At 46.2% G+C, this 19,569-nt stretch overlaps 2 protein-coding genes across 6 annotated transcripts in view; both read left to right on the forward strand.

Moving 5' to 3' along the window:
* The window catches only part of LOC121553781 (zinc finger MIZ domain-containing protein 1-like), a 184,979-nt gene extending 172,621 nt beyond the window's left edge, over positions 1–12,358 (forward strand). For all 5 annotated transcript variants that reach the window (XM_045211570.1, XM_045211573.1, XM_045211572.1 and 2 more), the window contains 10 exons: positions 2,586–2,664; positions 2,781–2,912; positions 3,216–3,321; positions 3,525–3,685; positions 4,242–4,309; positions 4,731–4,799; positions 5,083–5,372; positions 5,527–5,735; positions 8,970–9,221; positions 9,844–12,358. In XM_045211570.1, the coding sequence (XP_045067505.1) occupies positions 2,586–2,664; positions 2,781–2,912; positions 3,216–3,321; positions 3,525–3,685; positions 4,242–4,309; positions 4,731–4,799; positions 5,083–5,372; positions 5,527–5,735; positions 8,970–9,221; positions 9,844–9,951 (1,474 nt within the window). In that variant the 3' untranslated portion in view covers positions 9,952–12,358. The remainder of the gene's footprint in view (positions 1–2,585; positions 2,665–2,780; positions 2,913–3,215; positions 3,322–3,524; positions 3,686–4,241; positions 4,310–4,730; positions 4,800–5,082; positions 5,373–5,526; positions 5,736–8,969; positions 9,222–9,843) is intronic.
* A 1,243-nt stretch (positions 12,359–13,601) lies between these two features.
* ppifa (peptidylprolyl isomerase Fa) lies at positions 13,602–18,412 on the forward strand. The gene is made up of 6 exons (XM_041866808.2): positions 13,602–14,058; positions 14,642–14,672; positions 14,812–14,900; positions 15,892–15,988; positions 17,454–17,529; positions 17,769–18,412. The coding sequence occupies exons 1-6, from the start codon at positions 13,810–13,812 to the stop codon at positions 17,902–17,904; spliced, it is 678 nt and encodes a 225-aa protein (XP_041722742.2). The 5' UTR covers positions 13,602–13,809; the 3' UTR covers positions 17,905–18,412.
* The last annotated feature ends 1,157 nt before the right edge of the window (positions 18,413–19,569 follow it).

Genomic DNA, 19,569 nt, shown 5'->3' on the forward strand with positions numbered 1-19,569 from the left:
GAAGCTCTCAACCTGTTCCACTACAGCCCCGTCGATGAGAATGGGGGCGTGCTCAGTCCTCTTTTTTTTCCTGTAGTCCACAATCATCTCATTTGTCTTGGTCACGTTGAGGGAGAGGTTGTTGTCCTGGCACCACACGGCCAGGTCTCTGACCTCCTCCCTATAGGCTGTCTCATCGTTGTCGGTGATCAGGCCTACCACTGTTGTGTCGTCGGCAAACTTAATGATGGTGTTGGAGTCGTGCCTGGCCATGCAGTCATGGGTGAACAGAGAGTACAGGAGGGGACTGAGCACGCACCCCTGAGGGGCCCCCGTGTTGAGGATCAGTGTGGCAGATGTGTTGTTACCTACCCTTAACACCTGGGGGCGGCCCGTCAGGAAGTCCAGGATCCAGTTGCAGAGGGAGGTGTTTAGTCCCAGGATCCTTAGCTTAGTGATGAGCTTAGAGGGCACTATGGTGTTGAATGCTGAGCTGTAGTCAATGAATAGCATTCTCACGTAGGTGTTCCTCTTGTCCAGGTGGGAAAGGGCAGTGTGGAGTGCAATAGAGATTGCATCATCTGTGGATCTGTTGGGGCGGTATGCAAATTGGAGTGGGTCTAGGGTTTCTGGGATAATGGTGTTGATGTGAGCCATGACCAGCCTTTCAAAGCACTTCATGGCTACAGACGTCAGTGCTACGGGTCGGTAGTCATTTAGGCAGGTTATCTTAGAGTCCTTGGGCATGGGGACTATGGTGGTCTGCTTGAAACATGTTGGTATTACAGACTCAGTCAGGGACATGTTGAAAATGTCAGTGAAGACACTTGCCAGTTGGTCAGCACATGCTCGGAGTACACGTCCTGGTAATCCGTCTGGCCCTGCGGCCTTGTGAATGTTGACCTGCTTAAAAGTCTTACTCACATCGGCTACGGAGAGCGTGATCACATAGTCATCCGGAACAGCTGGTGCTCTCATGCATGCTTCAGTGTTGCTTGCCTCGAGCGAGCATAGAAGTGGTTTAGCTCGTCTGGTAGGCTTGTGTCACTGGGCAGCTCGCGGCTGTGCTTCCCTTTGTAGTCTGTAATAGTTGTCAAGCCCTGCCACATCCGACGAGCGTCAGAGCCAGTGTAGTACGATTCAATCTTAGTCCTGTATTGACTCTTTGCCTGTTTGATGGTTCGTCGGAGGGCATAGCGGGATTTCTTATAAGCGTCCGGGTTAGAGTCCCGTTCCTTGAAAGCAGCAGCTCTACCCTTTAGCTCAGTGCGGATGTTTCCTGTAATCCATGGCTTCTGGTTGGGGTATGTACGTACGGTCACTGTGGGGACGACATCATCGATGCACTTATTGATGAAGCCAGTGACTGATGTGGTGTACTCCTCAATGCTGTCTGAAGAATCCCGGAACATGTTCCAGTCTGTGCTAGCAAAACAGTCCTGTAGCTTAGCATCTGCGTCATCTGACCACTTTTTTATTAACCGAGTCACTGGTGCTTCCTGCTTTAGTTTTTGCTTATAAGCAGGAATCAGGAGGATAGAGTTATGGTCAGATTTGCCAAATGGAGGGCGAGGGAGAGCTTTGTATGCGTCTCTTTGTGTGGAGTAAAGGTGGTCTAGAGTTTTTTTCCCCTCTGGTTGCACATTTAACATGCTAGTAGAAATTAGGTAGAACGGATTTAAGTTTCCCTGCATTAAAGTCCCCGGCCACTAGGAGCGCTGCATCTGGATGAGCGTTTTCCTGTTGATTTATGGCCTTGTACAACTCATTCAGTGCAATCTTAATGCCAGCATTGGTTTGTGGTGGTAAATAGACAGCTATGAAAAATATAGATGAAAACTCTCTTGGTAAATAGTGTGGTCTACAGCTTATCATAAGATACTCTACTTCAGGCGAGCAAAACCTCGAGACTTCCTTAGTATTTGATTTTGTGCACCAGCTGTTGTTTACAAATATACACAGACCGCCACCCCTTGTCTTACCGGAGTCAGCCGTTCCATCCTGCCGATGTAGCGTATAGCCCGCTAGCTGTATGTTGTCCATGTCGCTCGTTCAGCCATCGACTCGGTGAAACATAAGATATTACAGTTTTTAATGTCCCGTTGGTAGGATAACCGTAATCTTAGGTCATCCAATTTGTTATCCAATGATTGAAGATTGGCTAATAGGATTGATGGAAGAGGCAGTTTACTCGCTCGCCGTCGGATCCTTACAAGGCACCCCGATCTACGTCCACGATATCTCCGTCTCTTCCTCACGCGAATGACGGGGATTTGGGCCTTGTCGGGTGTCTGTATGATATCCTTCGCGGCCGCCTCGTTGAAGAGGTGAGTAATCGCTGTCCTGATATCCAGAAGCTCTTTTTGGTTATAAGAGACGATGGCAGAAACATTATGTACAAAATAAATTACAAATAACGCGGAAAAACACACATAATAGTACAATTGGTTAGAGGGCTGTAAAACCCTTGACCAACTGAATCAGGTGTGCTAGTGCTGGGCTGGAACAAAACTGTGCAGTCCTGGCTGGGTGTCCATGAGGAGCGGATTAGGAAAAACTGTTTTGTATTTGGCTGTATTGACCTCTGCCCTCTCTGACACCTCTAGGTCAGACCTGGAGCTGCAGTTCAAATGTTACCACCACGAGGACCGACAGATGAACACCAACTGGCCCGCCTCCGTCCAGGTCAGCACATACACAAACACTCTCATTCATACAGATACACATTCTCATGCACACATGGACACACGTGTACACACACACACACACACACACACACAAACTGTCCTTCCTCCTTCCAGGTCAGTGTTAACGCCACGCCCCTGACCATCGAGCGGGGCGACAACAAGACGTCCCATAAACCCTTGCACCTGAAGCAAGTGTGTCAGCCCGGCAGAAACACCATCCAGATCACCGTCACCGCGTGCTGCTGTGTGAGTACATGATTCAATAGAATATGCAGAACAAATGATACAAGGGATATGTTAAATAAAATATGGCTTAATATTTTAAACCCCTTTGTAACTACCCCTGTTGCATGGAAACTTGGCAGTGGTTATTTAGTTGAATTTCTGTTATTTGGCCGGTCAACATTGCAATGCTGTGATTGGTTGAGACACCTCTGTGCTGTGATGTGTACAGAAGGTGTAGAAGCTAACACACTAAAGTAGAACTGCTGTCTGTAGAGAATCCACTCTTTATTTAGGTCTTAATGTCTTTTCTCCGTCTATGTGCAGTCGCACCTGTTTGTGCTGCAGCTGGTCCACAGGCCTTCAGTCCGCTCCGTCCTGCAAGGGCTCCTGAAGAAGAGACTCTTGCCTGCAGAACACTGCATCACCAAGAGTATGTTACCACTACTCTATTTGACTATACTACTACTACTATACTAATATAGCCTTTACCCTATCTTACAACCTTTACATCAATCTTGTGTGCAAGAATATGCCATCAGTCTCTACCTAACTCTAATCTCTCTCTCTCTTTCTCTTCCCCCCCTCCACCCCCTCTCTCTCCTTCCATTCCCCTCCATCCCTCCCTCCCTCCAGTTAAGAGGAACTTCAGCAGCGTAGTGGCCTCGTCGGGTAACACCAGTCTAAACGGGGAGGACGGCATTGAGCAGACCGCCATCAAAGTCTCCCTCAAATGTCCAATCACCTTCAGGCGTATCCAGCTGCCCGCCAGGGGGCATGACTGCAAACACGTACAGGTAGGACGGCAGGAAGGGGTATGTTTTGAACTGTACAGTAACAGTAGGTTTGCAAAATTATACACATATGACATATATTATAGGTTGGCAGATAGCCTAGCGGTTAAGAGCGTTGGGACAGTAACCGAAAGGTCGCTGGTTTGAATCCCCGAGCCAACTAGGTGAAAAATCTGTCGATGTGCCCTTGAGCAAGGCACTTAACCCTAATTGCTCCTGTAAGTGTCTCTGGATAAGAGCGTCTGCTAAATGACTACAATGTAAATGTAGTATATTATACAGGGCCACACGCTAGATGTCTGTATAGGGACACTAGTTTCCGCTGACTATGTGCCTAGACCAGGAAAAATGCTAGGTCCTTATAGCACAGGTTGTTCGGTGAACTACGCTAATGTGATGAGTAACCTTGCCTGAGACCTGAAGACTCATGTTAGCTCCCAGAATTAATGCTTAGGCTCAGTGGGCTAACCTGGTCTTGAGGCAATACACCTGACAGATCATACAATATTTCCCTGTTTAGGAAATACATGATTCTGATAATACATGTTTTGTCTTCCAGTGTTTTGATCTGGAGTGGTATCTGCAGCTGAACTGTGAGAGGGGGACGTGGAGGTGTCCGGTGTGCAAGTATGTGATGACCATTTCCAAACTATGTTTTGTCAATAAAGTAATGTCTCTTCTTTGAATGAGTTAAAATAATGCTCTCTCTCCCCCCTCTCCACCCCCTCTCTCTCGACCCCCCTCTCCGCCCCCTCTCTCTCCCCCTCTCCCCCTCTCTCCCACTCTCTCTCTCCCCCTCTCTCTCTCTCTCCCTCCCTTCTCCCTCTCTCCCCTCTCCCTCCCTCTCCCCCCTCTCTCCCTCCCTCTCCCCCCCTCTCTCCCTCCCTCTCCCCCTCTCTCCCTCCCTCTCCCCCTCTCTCCCTCCCTCTCCCCCTCTCCCCCTCTCTCCCTCTCTCTCCCTCCCTCTCCCCCTCTCTCTCCCCCTCTCCCCCTCTCTCTTCCCCCTCTCCCCCTCTCTCTTCCCCCTCTCTCTCTCTCTCTCCCACAGTAAAACTGCATTGTTAGAGGGTCTAGAGGTGGACCAGTACATGTGGGGAATCCTCAACGCCATCCAGAAGTATGCTTTATTCTTCCTTATTACTAATAATAGTTCTTGCTATTATTATTATTAACCTTCAGTGCTTCATGATCTTTTCCAGTATTCCCACTAGTATTTCTATAGTGTCGATGTGATATAGGACCATAAAAATTCCCTTCATCATCCTGTAGTGCTTAAATGTTAGTTTCCACTATTTCAATATTATTATTACCATATTGTCTTTGTAATTCTGGACTTTTCCACTTCCTCCTTCCTTTGTAATATGGGACTGTATAAAAATGTGCCCTTCCTCTTCCCGTAGTTCGGAGTTTGAGGAGGTGACCATTGATCCATCGTGTAGCTGGCGGCCGGTGCCCATCAAATCTGACCTCCATATTAAAGAAGACCCTGATGGACCGCTGGCCAAACGCTTCAAGACCATGAGCCCCTCCCAGATGACCATGAGCCCCTCCCAGATGACCATGCCCAACGTCATGGAGATGATCGCCCAGCTGGGCCCTGGCCCCGCCCATTACCCATCAGGCCCTGCTCAGCACGGGGGAGGCGGCGCCGGGGGCAACCCAGGGGAGTACGGTGGCCCCAGAGGCCCAGGTAAAGACCATTTTCAGAATTCAGATATTACATTTACATTTTAAATGTTGGTTATTTAGCAGACACTCTTATCCAGAGCAACTACAGTCATACTAAGGTAGGTAAGACAACTTAAGAAATCCCTCCCCTTTTTTGTGTTTTTCTGTGCTGCTAGGCAACAGTTACCACGGCCACGGGAACTTTGACTTCCCCCATGGTAACTCCTCGGGCGGGGGAGGAGGAGGTGGTGGAGGTGGACCGAGAGGAGGAGGAGGATCCCCCATGAGTGACTTTATCCACCCCCCTCAGCTGTCCCACCCCCCAGACGTCCCCGGGGGTCTCCAATCCCAGGACAAGCCCCTCAGCCACGGCATCAACGACCCCGTAAGTCCCCTACACCTCCAGAACCAACCAACAGGGCCACTCACACCAGTGTTGTTGAAAATCCTCATAGAAAAAGTAAAATACCCACATCCAAACATTTCTCAGGTGCAGGGTACAAAAAGTGTCACATGAAAGGAATAGTAATACACTGCTCAAAAAAATAAAGGGAACACTAAAATAACACATCCTAGATCTGAATGAATTAAATAATCTTATTAAATACTTTTTTCTTTACATAGTTGAATGTGCTGACAACAAAATCACACAAAAATTATCAATGGAAATCAAATTTATCAACCCATGGAGGTCTGGATTTGGAGTCACCCTCAAAATTAAAGTGGAAAACCACACTACAGGCTGATCCAACTTTGATGTAATGTCCTTAAAACAAGTCAAAATGAGGCTCCGTAGTGTGTGTGGCCTCCACGTGCCTGTATGACCTCCCTACAACGCCTGGGCATGCTCCTGATGAGGTGGCGGATGGTCTCCTGAGGGATATCCTCCCAGACCTGGACTAAAGCATCCGCCAACTCCTGGACAGTCTGTGGTGCAATGTGGCGTTGGTGGATGGAGCGAGACATGATGTCCCAGATGTGCTCAATTGGATTCAGGTCTGGGGAACGGGCGGGCCAGTCCATAGCATCAATGCCTTCCTCTTGCAGGAACTGCTGACACACTCCAGCCACATGAGGTCTAGCATTGTCTTGCATTAGGAGGAACCCAGGGCCAACGCACCAGCATATGGTCTCACAAGGGGTCTGAGGATCTCATCTCGGTACCTAATGGCAGTCAGGCTACCTCTGGCGAGCACATGGAGGGCTGTGCGGCCCCCCAAAGAAATGCCACCCCACACCATGACTGACCCACCGCCAAACCGGTCATGCTGGAGGATGTTGCAGGCAGCAGAACGTTCTCCACGGCGTCTCCAGACTCTGTCACGTGCTCAGTGTGAACCTGCTTTCATCTGTGAAGAGCACAGAGCGCCAGTGGCGAATTTGCCAATCTTGGTGTTCTCTGGCAAATGCCAAACGTCCTGCATGGTGTTGGGCTGTAAGCACAACACCCACCTGTGGACGTCGGGCCCTCATACCACCCTCATGGAGTCTGTTTCTGACCGTTTGAGCAGACACATGCACATTTGTGGCCTGCTGGAGGTCATTTTGCAGGGCTCTGGCAGTGCTCCTCCTGCTCCTCCTTGCACAAAGGCGGAGGTAGCAGTCCTGCTGCTGGGTTGTTGCCCTCCTACGGCCCCCTCCACATCTCCTGATGTACTGGCCTGTCTCCTGGTAGCGCCTCCATGCTCTGGACACTACGCTGACAGACACAGCAAACCTTCTTGCCACAGCTCGCATTGATGTGCCATCCTGGATGAGCTGCACTACTGAGCCACTTGTGTGGGTTGTAGACTCCGTCACATGCTACCACTAGAGTGAAAGCAACGGCAGCATTCAAAAGTGACCAAAACATCAGCCAGGAAGCATAGGAACTGAGAAGTGGTCTGTGGTCACCACCTGCAAAACCAGTCCTTTATTGGGGGTGTCTTGCTAATTGCCTATAATTTCCACCTGTTGTCTATTCCATTTGCACAACAGCATGTGACATTTATTGTCAATCAGTGTTGCTTCCTAAGTGGACCGTTTGATTTCACAGAAGTGTGATTGACTTGGAGTTACATTGTGTTGTTTAAGTGTTCCCTTTATTTTTTGGAGCAGTGTACTGTTGTATATAATTTCGTATAGTTTGTTGCAATGTTTGTAAGGCCTGTCACGTTAGCATTGGCATTGTGCACAGCATGTCTTGGCAGTCTTGCTCATGTTACCCTCTGCATGTCAGCTCAGAGCTTACTTTAAACCACACTCCTTTCTCTGTCTCTCTTTCTCTCTTTCTACCATTCCATCCAACCCTCCCTCCAACCCTCCCTCCCTCCCTCCCTCCCTCCCTCCCTCCCTCCCTCCCTCCCTCCCTCCCTCCCTCCCTCCCTCCCTCCCTCCCTCCCTCTCTCTCTCTCTCCCTCCCTCCTCCCTCCCTCCCTCCTCCCTCTCTCTCTCCTCCCTCTCTCTCTCCCTCCCTCTCTCTCTCCCTCCCTCTCTCTCTCTCTCTCTCTCTCCCTCCTCCCTCCCTCCTCCCTCCTCCTCCCTCCCTCCCTCCCTCCCTCCCTCCCTCCCTCCTCCCTCTCTCTCTCTCTCCCTCCTCTCTCTCTCTCTCCCTCCCTCCTCCTCTCTCTCCCTCCCTCCCTCCCTCCCTCTCTTCCTCCCTCCTCCCTCCCTCTCTTCCTCCCTCCCTCCCTCCCTCCCCTCCCTCCCTCCCTCTCTCCCTCCCTCCTCCCTCCCTCTCTTCCTCCCTCCCTCCCTCTCTTCCTCCCTCCCTCCTCCCTCTCTTCCTCCCTCCTCCCTCCCTCTCCTCCCTCCCTCCCTCCCTCCCTCTCTTCCTCCCTCCCTCCTCTTCCTCCCTCCCTCCTCTTCCTCCCTCCCTCCCCTCTCCCTCCTCCCTCCTCCCTCCTCCCTCCTCCCTCCTCCCTCCCTCTCCCTCCTCCCCCCCTCCCCTCCCCCCATCCCCCCTCCATCCCCCCCCCCCATCCCTCCCTCCCCCATCCCTCCCTCCCTCCCTCCCCCCCATCCCTCCCTCCCCCATCCCTCCCTCCCTCCCCCCCTCCCTCCCTCCCTCCCCCTCCCTCCCTCCCTCCCCCCTCCCCTCCCTCCCTCCCTCCCTCCCTCCCTCCCTCTCCCTCCCTCCCTCCTTCCCTCCCTCCTCTCCCTCCCTCCCTCCCTCCCTCTCTCCCTCTCCCTCCCTCCCTCCCTCTCTCCTCCCTCCCTTTCTCCCTCCCTCCCTCCCTCCCTCCTTGTTGCCCTCCCTCCCTCCCTCCCTCCTCTCTTTCTCCCTCCCTCCCTCCCTCCCTATCTCCCTCCCTCCTCCCTATCTCCCTCCCTCCCTCTCTTTCTCCCTCCCTCCCTATCTCCCTCCCTCCCTCCCTATCTCCCTCCCTCCCTCCCTCTCTTTCTCTCTCCTCCCTCCCTCCCTCCCTCTCTTTCTCCCTCCCTATCTCCCTCCTCCCTCCCTCCCTTTCTCCCTCCCTTTCTCCCTCCCTCCCTCCCTTCTTCCCTCCCTCCCTCCCTTCTTCCCTCCCTCCTCCCTTCTTCCCTCCCTCCCTCTCTTTCTCCCTCCCTCCCTCTCTCCCCCTCTCTCTCTCTCTCTCTCTCTCCCCCTATCTATCTCCTTGTCTCTCTCTCCCCTCAGATGTCTCATCCTTCCACCACTGATCAGCACCATAATTCCATGCAACAGCAGAGCTTGCACGTGCCTCCTCACCCCAACAGCCAGTCGTTACATCACGGCAGCCAATCGTTGCAGCCCCCTCGCCAGCAGGCCCCGACTCCCCAGCAGCAGCAAGGCCAGAACAGCCACCCGCACGGCGATCTGAACTTTAACCCCTCTTCCTCGGGCATCGAAGGTCAAATTAGTGGTGACATGCCTGAGCCCTCCCTAGATGTAAGTGAGATCATTGTGACATCGTGCTTACGGATGCAAACATAATTTAACTAGCGTTAGCATCGTCTGCTAAAGCTTATCTCATGGTTAGTGCTATCCGGTATCCTTGGGACGTCCCTACCCTAAATCCTAACCTTAACCCCTACCCTAACCCTTACCTAACCTTAACCCTAACCCTTAACCATTTTAAATGTTAACTTCAGTGGGGTAACGTCAGAGCTGGGACGTCCCAAGGATCCCGGTTAGCAAGGACCCTTCTCTCATTGCCTAGCTGTGGTTTGATGGAAAAAGTAAACTACTACAGTATGCTAATACCTTTAGTTGTTTAAATAGACTCTTTGGATAGAAGTAAGAAGTCTAATGACAATGCGAATCTCTTCCCTTATATCTTTATCCCCCTCTCTATCTCTCTATCTCTCTCTCTCTCTCTCGCTCCATCTCTCTCTCGCTAACTCTCACTCTCTTTCTCTCTCACTCTCTCTGTCTCTCTCTCTCTCTCTCTCTCTCTCCCACCTTCTCTCTCTCTCTCTCTCCCACCTTCTCTCTCTCTCTCTCACTCTGTCTCTCTCTCCCCCCCACACTTTCCCTCTCTTCCTGCCTGCCTCCCTCCCTCTCTCTACAGCTGCTTCCAGAGCTGGCCAACCCAGATGAGCTCCTGTCCTATCTGGACCCTCCGGACCTCCCCTCCAACAGCAATGATGACCTCCTCTCCCTCTTCGAGAACAATTAACCTTTCGCCTTCCTCACCCTTCGAGCCGAACCCAAACCTCCTCCACAGACACACACACACACACCACAGGGTGTGTCCAACCAGCTGGACTCTCCATAGAGTCCATAGTCGTCCTCATATGGACTGGTAGTGGAGACATCGTCAGGTCACACACACACACAAACACAAACACACACACGTACTGTTTTGTGAAAGGTGTCATAGACGTGTAGGTGGCATAGGAGCAACGCTGAGGTCATCTGTCAGAACATAAGTTGATGATGAAGATGACAGTCTAGATGTCATGGAGTGGACACTGTGACAGAGACAGAATGCACTCATGACCTCACTTCCTCTTCCTCACACACACTCTTCCTCGTGTAAAGACTCTTCACACTCCTCCGCTGCGGAGCTCCTCCAGCCGACAACATCGACGGTCATGTCGGCTGTCTAGCCCTTAAGTGATATTATATCTCTTGACTTTTCGAACTTAAACTGTGCAGCTAATAATCATGTTCTATGTGTATGACCTCACACAGGGAAAAGTGTTGTAGCAGTTTTTTATCGTCCTTATTTCGCCCTTATACAAAAAAAAATAAAAAAATACATGAATAGGAAAGAAAAGTCATCTTCTTGTCCTAGCCAGTGTTTATATCTATCCTCTTTTGATGTGTGTTCTTCCAAGCCCTGACCCCCTGACCACAACCTTTAACCCCTGACCTTTGACCTACAGTGTGTTCTTATAACCTCTGACCTTTAGCTCATAGTGTGTATTTCCAACGGGACGTCAGTCAGTCAGCACTGGGTCCGTTCCATCCAGACTAACTGAAGCACAACCGACAGAGGGCCACACCACACCACATGGCAGGCAGAGTACTGAGAGGAGAGGCCAAGGCCTGTGGATGAGGATCCTAACCTGGCTAGCTAGCCCAGTCTACAGAAGAATCAGCACTGTTAACTATATTCTGTCTGTCTATCGCCCCCCTCCAATGTTGTTCAAGTTTCTCTTCCCTGATGTTACAGTACAATGCCATGTCAGACAGTGGGCTATACAAAAATCAGTTTTACAAATACATTTGATTTGGGTTAGAATGATGGAGAATTGTGTGTGTGTGTGTGTGCGTGTGCGTGTGTGTGTAAGAGAAAGAGTGAGGATGAGAGTGATAGAAAAAGAGAAAAGAGAAGTAAAGAGTCCGTCCATATTTAGTCTATCATAGCAAGACACAGCTAGTGTTGCAGAAGATAGTCGGCCATTGTAATAGAGCCAGATCCCTCTTTACCGTGAGTCTTCCTCTGTTCTACAGTTCTGCAATTGCTCCTGTAACCATACTGTGTGGTGTTAAGAAGTGCATGTGTGCCAATGGTCTCTGTTCTAGATTAGCCGGAAACATTCTTGTCATTTAGATTTTATAGCCATTGCATTTTTTTATCATTATTTTATTTAACATTTTCTTGCAAAGGAATGATTTAGGTTAATGGTAATGTATTGGCCAGCTTTTTTATTTTTCATGTTTGTTTCACTTTGACTGTTCATTGGAAAATGGCATGCGTGATGCATCACCAAAGTTATTCCACAGTTTGTATAAGGAGTTGGCTTGGACATCTACTATAATGTAAGAATAATACCCATGAATGCTGTAACCATACTCCTAGGGAACCAATCGAAAAGTATTCTGAACAGATGTGTGGTTGCACTGCATTTCCTGTGTCTTGTTACTGTTCAACTGTATTTTGTATACTTTTGTTCAATGAACAGTCAAAGTGAAACAAACATGAAAAATTAAAAAACCCACAATGGTTTATAAAGACAATTTAAAATGGTTGTCATCCTGACAATGTATGCTTTATAAATGTTTGCTAATGTATTGGGGAAAAGTGGAGGAAAGTGACTTTACCCTCTATCATTTTTGATTAAGTCAAGTCTAAATTGTAATACCTTCTGGAATTGAATGCAAGTAATTTTTTATTTTTGTGAACCCTCTTTTGTACAACACAAGATCATCATGTGTATTATTCTATCCTCATAGCATTTTTGATATTGTTCTCCTATTTTAAGTTATTATTTTCTGTATCTATTCAGTGACTGTGAGAATAATCATAATTTGGTTTACTTCAGATCATGTAGGCTACTAAATGAAATTGAAGATTTCTCAATCGGTGGATATTTTTAGGATTTAGGAATGATCCCAAACGCTGGTTGAATCACCTGAACACAACTGACCCTATGATATTTTAGTCTGTCTGTCTGTCTGTGTCTATGTCTATTTGTTGAAGATAATGCACTGCCACAGTGAGGTATTTTGACTCCCCTGCCCTGTTTATCTGTAGATCTGTGTAGACATAATGCTGAAGTCTGGTCTATCAACATTACTCTCTATACTCCACATAGAGGTTTGAGCCTTGTCTGAGGTTCAGGCTCCACACCAAACTGTAGATGTACAGTCAATGGACACAAGTGGAGTGTGTTAGTTAGAGGGTGCAATGTATTTTCATTTAAAGAAAATGGGAGATGTGATCCCCGGCCCTCTATTCTGTCACTAAAATGCAAGAATAGGGGCTGGAGGGTCTCTAAAGGATGCATGTACATAGTGTAAATGACAGATAGAGACACATTAACTTACAGAAATGTAGACATTTTCCCCACACAGGGGGCAATGATGCGCATTGTGTATTTAGAATTTGTAAAGTTTGCATCCTCCTGTCAGAAGAGACTGTTGAATTGTGGGAAAGGGAGTCTGTGTTTGATAGTCTGTACAGCCCTCTCTCTCCAACCACGTGTTCATTCATGTAAGATACTTTATCTACTTCTCAAACTTGGGGGTGTTGGAAAAGGAAAAAAAGAAACCTTTGTTTCCCTTTGTGTAAAATTCAACTTCTGTGTATTTCTCTATTACTTGTGTACTTTATAAAGGTGCTACAACAACATAATAAAGATCATTTTGAGGAATAAATCGGGACGTGGGAACCGTGAGTGGTTCCTAAAGATTGTTGATACCAAATTGACAGTTTGTAAAATTGTGGCAAATTTACAGTTTTTACACAATTTGGCAAAAAATATTACTTCCAAGGTACAATCTGAAGTGATTGGCACACCAAGTGGCAGTTGTCTTTTTTGTTTTGTACATTCTGTGTACAGTCATTTCATATTCTAAACTGGTCAGAAAAAAATGAATTGTGATTTTTAGTCTTGCAAAACTGTATGTAGTTAGATGACGTGACATCCTAATATTTATCTAATAAATATGTATTCAGATGAAACTCATGGTCTTGGTTTTCTAATACATCTTAAGTTCTATGCCCTGTTTTAAGAAGGTCATACCATGGATCATTTTGCTATTAGATTTTTCATTTTAAGACCCCTTGAAGTATCAAACAAATATATAAAAAAAATATTTAATTAAACATTTTATTTGGCCTTACTGTTATTAGCCCATACAAACGCATTGAACAACAGATCCACTACATGGAACAACAAGAGTCATCTTTCCATAATAGTTTGAAGGCAAAACCGTTCGAACACTACAGACGATTTTGTGAGAAGACCGATTTTCGTGATGTCTCATGGTCTGACAAACCACTAGCTCTGTCACACTTTTACAGCAGATGCGGAAGTGCGACATCGGCGGATGTGAGTGATTGAGACGCATCCAATGCAAAAAAAGACATGTCTAGTTTAAACTAATGAATTTTGATGAGGATTGTTATATTATGCTAATTGCATTCCGAAGCGGCGCGGACATCGACTCTAGGGAGTTTTAAGTTATATATTGGGGCTGTGATGGGGAGCGGAATAAGACATTCTGACAGTTACAATGAAAATACTATTGAATATTGTAGACACAGATGTATTAATAATGTTCATGGACTAGCTATCTGTTTATGTGCACAACCTCATCATTCTGTGTCGCTGTTGGGGTCTTAGTGACGTCATGTGTACACACATACCCCCATCCTCAGAACTTCATGTTGACAACTATGCAAAGATGTTGCAAATGTAAAAATCGTATAAAATATTGCTCTTTGGCGATTGCTGCGACCAGGTTGTTTTCGTCTGGACCAGTCAAGAACCCAGTCGTGTATTTTGACATCGCAGCTGACAACGAACCTCTGGGACGAATCATCATAGAGGTACCTAGCTAACTAACGTAGCTAGCTTAGATGCGGACCCGTAGCAATCTAAATCTGCCATTAGCTAGCAGTAAACAGTAAAAAGGCAGATACACATAGCTACATAGAATAACTCTAGTTGACGGTTCATTTTACGGCATGTTCAGCTGAGCTTGCTTCGCTAGTTAAAATAGTTAGCTAGCTAGATAGCTAGCCATGCTTAGTTGTTGAAGTAGCTAAGTCTCAGCTGGCTAGCCCATTCATTTGCAGTTTGTTTCAGCTACAGTCACACCCCATCTTTCTGCTCAAAGGTTAATGAGCTGATTGGGTTGTTGATAAGATTGCTAGCTATGCTTGCTAAATGGCTAGTGTGTTCAACCAAGCATGTTCATGTAGAGAAAAGGGCTACACTATCCAGCTAGTTTACTAGCAATAAAGGCTATTATCTAACTAGCTAGCTAGCTGGCTATCAATACGATGTTTAGCCATAGATAACGACAGACTAGAAATAATCACGGGGAACCAATCAATATCAATACATTAAACCTGCTTATCTACCTAACTAACGTTACCTGACATTGTCTTTATTTACATTTTATTACAGTTGAATGCAGCTGCTGTGCCCAAAACAGCAGGTAAACATTGATTTGTGTTCTATAGAAATAGCCACTCAGTGAGATTGACCTGGGCAATGACAAATAAAATACTGCTCTATATAGCCTTACATTGTGTTTTACTTAGTAGTGAATTCATGTTGTTGTTGTTTTCTGACAGAGAACTTTAGAGCACTGTGCACTGGGGAACATGGCTTTGGATACAAAGGATCAGTGTTCCACAGAGTGATTCCTGAGTTCATGTGTCAGGTACTGTAGCCGTGCTTACCTTATCATAGAGCAGGATTTCCCAAACTCGGTCCTGGGGTCTTCCAAGGGTGCACGTGTTGGTTTTTGCCCAAGCACTACTCACTCAGCTGATTCAAATAATCAAAGCTTGATGATGAGTTGATTATTTGAATCAGCTGTGTAGTGCTAGGGCAAAAACCAAAACATGCACCCATGGGAGGCTGACTTTGGAAAACCTTGTCATAGAGAAACCTCTATTTGTATGTAAACAGTGTTTGGCCATGTATCTGTGTTATATCAGTGTAACAACCTGTACAGTATTCTGTATATGCTACTATCTTCCTAATATGTAACTCTACTGTAAGACTAACATTAGGAAGGACATGCAGTTATGGAAAACAATAGGCTATCACTTTGACACTCAGTGTTCTGCAACGATTGAAATATTTTGGTCCCACATTGAAATTGAATTTATCACTACTGTAGCGACCTTATTTTATAAGCTCTGATATCAACTCTGCCACTGCAGCATGCTTTTGTGGCACAGGCTATGGCGCACAGGACTACGGGCCAGAAGGTTGAGGGTTTGCCGACCACTCCAGACAAGCTCACTCTCCCTGCCTGTTTCATTACACTGGTGTCAGACGTGATCGGACCTTGCGCCACAGATGTGCTTGGCCGATGAGCGCGTTCCTGTAAGGTGTCGTCCTCTTAAGGCTATCCCGAGGACGTGCTCTTTGAAAGGAGAGAGCAGTGTAGTGACCCTGTGTTTATAAGCGCGGACATCAACTCTGCCACTGCAGCATGCTTTTGTGGCACAGGCGATGGTGCACAGGGCTACGGGCCAGAAGGTGGAGTGTTTACCGACCACTGCGTACAAGCTCACTCTCCCTGCCTGTTTCATTACACTACTATAAGTGGACAGCCCTTATGAATGTTGTATTTATGAACTACAATGTTCTGTGGTGGTGTTGTCTTAAAGTAAGAGCACTAACTCACTCTCTGCCCTCAGGGAGGAGATTTCACGCATCACAACGGGACTGGAGGGAAGTCCATATATGGGTCCAAGTTCAAAGACGAGAACTTCAAACTGAAACACACTGGGCCAGGTATGTTAGATCACTAAACCAGCAAACTCCTCTGTCCGTCTGACCTCTGGTCCCTTATTCACACTTTAGGGCCAAACTGAGCTGAACTGTACTGGGCTGGCCTGGTTATGCATCCACCATTGTTGTTGGAACCATGCTGGAAAACATTAGGGGAAAAAATGTAATAGAAGCCAGTACACTATGGTTAGTCGACCCTAGTGTGTAAAACAGGCGTTGAAGAGTTGTTGTAGGGTCTCCACTCCCCTAGATGGCGCTATTGACTACACAGACAGGTTATTTCAATACGGTACAAATGACCTACTTTCCAAGCAAGTCAACATCCCATTTATCATACGATTTTTTTTTACTAAACCTTAATCCCATGTTGATAGATGGACACTTCTTCAGCTCAGGGTATGTTCTCTTGCATAATGACAACCTGGCTCCAGTTAAACTGGGGGTAATAGACCTTTACCCAAGACATATGTCTTCTGTCTGCTGCTCTATGCCCTCCTACAGCCAGGTACCCCACAGTGTTCCTATCTATTTATTTTCTAGTCATTCTGTTAGAGGACTTGATCCACAGAAACAACGTTTGGAGAAATGGAAGCCTTGATAAGTCATACTGTATAAATGCAACATGTAAAGTGTTTGTCCCATGTTTCATGAGCTGAAATAAAGAATCCCAGATATTTTCCATATGCACTAAAAGCTTATTTCTCTCAAATGTTGTGCACAAATGTGTTTATATCCCTGTTAGTGAGAATTTCTCCTTTGCCAAGATAATCCATCCACCTGACAGGTGTGGCATATCAAGAAGCTGATTAAACAGCATGATATTTACACAGGTGCACCTTGTGCTGGGGAAAATAAAAGGCCACTATAAAATGTGCAGTTTTGTCACACAACACAATGCCACAAATGTCTCAAGTTTTGAGGGAGCGTGCAATTGGCACGCTGACTGCAGGAATGTCCACCAGAGCTGCTGCCAGGGAATTTAATGTTAATTTCTCTACCATAAGCTGCCTCAAACGTCGTTTTCGAGAATTTGGCAGCACGTCCAACCAGCCTCACAACCGCAGACCATGTGTAACCACGCCAACCCAGGACCTCCACATCCGGCTTCTTCACCTGTGGGAAGGGAGTGCTGAGGAGTATTTCTGTCTGTAATAGAGCCCTTTTGTGGGGAAAAACTCATTCTGATTGGCTGGGCCTGGCTCCCCAGTGGGTGGGCCTGGCTCCCAAATGGGTGGGTCTATGCCCTCCCAGGTCCACCCATGGCAGCGCCCCTGCCCAGTCGTGAAATCCATAGATTAGGGCCTAATGAATTTATTTCAATTGACTGATTTCCTTATATGAACTGTAACTCAGTCAAATCTTTGAAATTGTTGCTTGTTGCATTAATATTTTTGTTCAGTATACAATTGACAATGTACATGAATGAACTGGTACTATACTGCAAGCTCTGGTGTTTCCATTGTTTTAGGTATCTTATCCATGGCAAATTCAGGGGCAAACACGAACGGTTCTCAGTTCTTCATCTGCACAGTTAAAACTGAATGGTAGGTTATGTTTTAGACACCAGTTAGTCACACAGTTGTGTTTTAGAATCATTTACATTTTGGTCCGCTTTACTGGTAACTGCACCCCTCCTCTCTCTCTCTCTCTCTCTCTCTCTCTCTCGCACTCTCTCTCTCTCTCTCGCACTCTCTCTCTCTCTCTCGCACTCTCTCTCTCTCTCTGTCTCTCTCTCTCTCTCTGTCTCTCTCTCGCTCTCTCTCTCGCACTCTCTCTCCCTCAGGTTGAATGATAAACACGTGGTCTTTGGTCAGGTGAAGGATGGCATGGACGTAGTCTTCAAGATGGAATCCTTTGGTTGTCATGACGGTGGTGTGGTAAAGAAAATCGCCATCACGGACTGTGGGGAGATCAAGTAAAACACACGCAGACACACAGGTTGGAGAATGTCGCTATGGATAGAGACTGTTGGAAACGTCCGATTCTATTTGTTTATTTTAGCTCTTCTGTTTTCCTCACCCAATTAAAGAATGACAACCACAAATACACCAGCTGTCTCTCATACATGTAGTCTCATTGTCTTTGGACAATGTGTTCTCCCCTCACACACACACTTCCTTTATAGCATTTATACTGTCTGTAGAGTGATCTGTACGAACTCTCATGACAACTTCTCATGTTCATAGCCTGTGCTTTATACGTTCAAGAGTTGTTGTATGGTAGAGGTTTGGACTTTGGACTAGCTCAACACTGGTACTAACATACCTCTAAAATGGGTGCTTTTGATCCTAGATGTCACTGTAATATTTTTGTAAAGAAAATAATCTATAAACTATTTATGGCGTGTATGATGGACCTGACACCTTTAGAATGTATAAAATAATGTTGTACATTTACTGCCAAATAAATCTATGTTTTTAGATTTTACTCTGTTGCTCAGTTTCATAGCGTCCTCCGTGATGCCATCACTATTTATTCCTGCCTTTAAGACTTCCTGGTACGGATTCAATGTATTTTTTTAGACAGCCAGACCTCAACACAACTTCCTGTCCTTCAGAGCAGGATGTGACATCATACCTTTGGCTTCTATTTGTCCATGAATCCCCCCTATACTGGAATATCAACTGGTTCATCTCACTTGGCTAGGAACAAAGCTGTAAAGGTAAATTTACTAGAAGTAAGGTACACTTACTGGAATTGAGAGCTAAGATTTCTACAGTAGAAGTGCATTGACTATTTGTGCTTTGGCTGCAGAATTTAAGTCAACCGTATTAGTATACAGAAATCCAGTCAGTGAAGAATGCTACAATAACTAGTAGTGAATGAGCTATTAAGGTGTTCAGAATACAGATGCAACCTTTTATAAACTTTGTGTGGTGTCAAATATTTTCTCAACTAGTGGTGTAAAGTAACGTAAAGTACGACTTAAGTAGTTTATTTGGGTATCTGTACTTTACTATTTATATTTTGGACAACTTTTACTTTTATTCCACTACATTCCTAAAGGAAATAATGTACTTTTTACTCCCATACATTTTCCCTGATGGCAAAAGTACTTGTTACATTTCGAATGCTCAGGCAGGACAGCCATATGGTCCAATTCAAGCACCTGTCAATATAACGTGTTGGCATCCCTACTGCCTCTGATCTGGCGGGCTCACTAAACACACATACTGTATTTGTAAATGTCTGAGTGTGCCCCTGACTGTCCCTAAATTTAAAAAAACAGGAAATTCATGCCATCTGGTTTGCTTTATATAAGAAATTTGATGAATGACAATTGAGTACTTTTTCCACCACTACATTAAGCACATTTAAAACCAGATGCTTTTAGACTTTTACTCAAGTAGTATTTGACTGGGTGACTTTCACTTATACTTGAGTCATTTTCTATTAAGGTGTCTTTACATTTACTAAAGTATTACAATAGAGTACTTTTTCCACCACTGCCCAAAACCACATTTAGTTTTATGCACACCACCAACTTTCTTTTGTGTGGGTTCATACTATGGAAATAGGATGTCATCTTTCTATTTCTATTATTCTAGTTACTATAGTTCTATGATTCTAGTTACTATATTTCT

Source organism: Coregonus clupeaformis, chromosome 37 (genome assembly GCF_020615455.1).
Source record: "Coregonus clupeaformis isolate EN_2021a chromosome 37, ASM2061545v1, whole genome shotgun sequence".
NCBI classification, from domain to species: domain Eukaryota; kingdom Metazoa; phylum Chordata; class Actinopteri; order Salmoniformes; family Salmonidae; genus Coregonus; species Coregonus clupeaformis.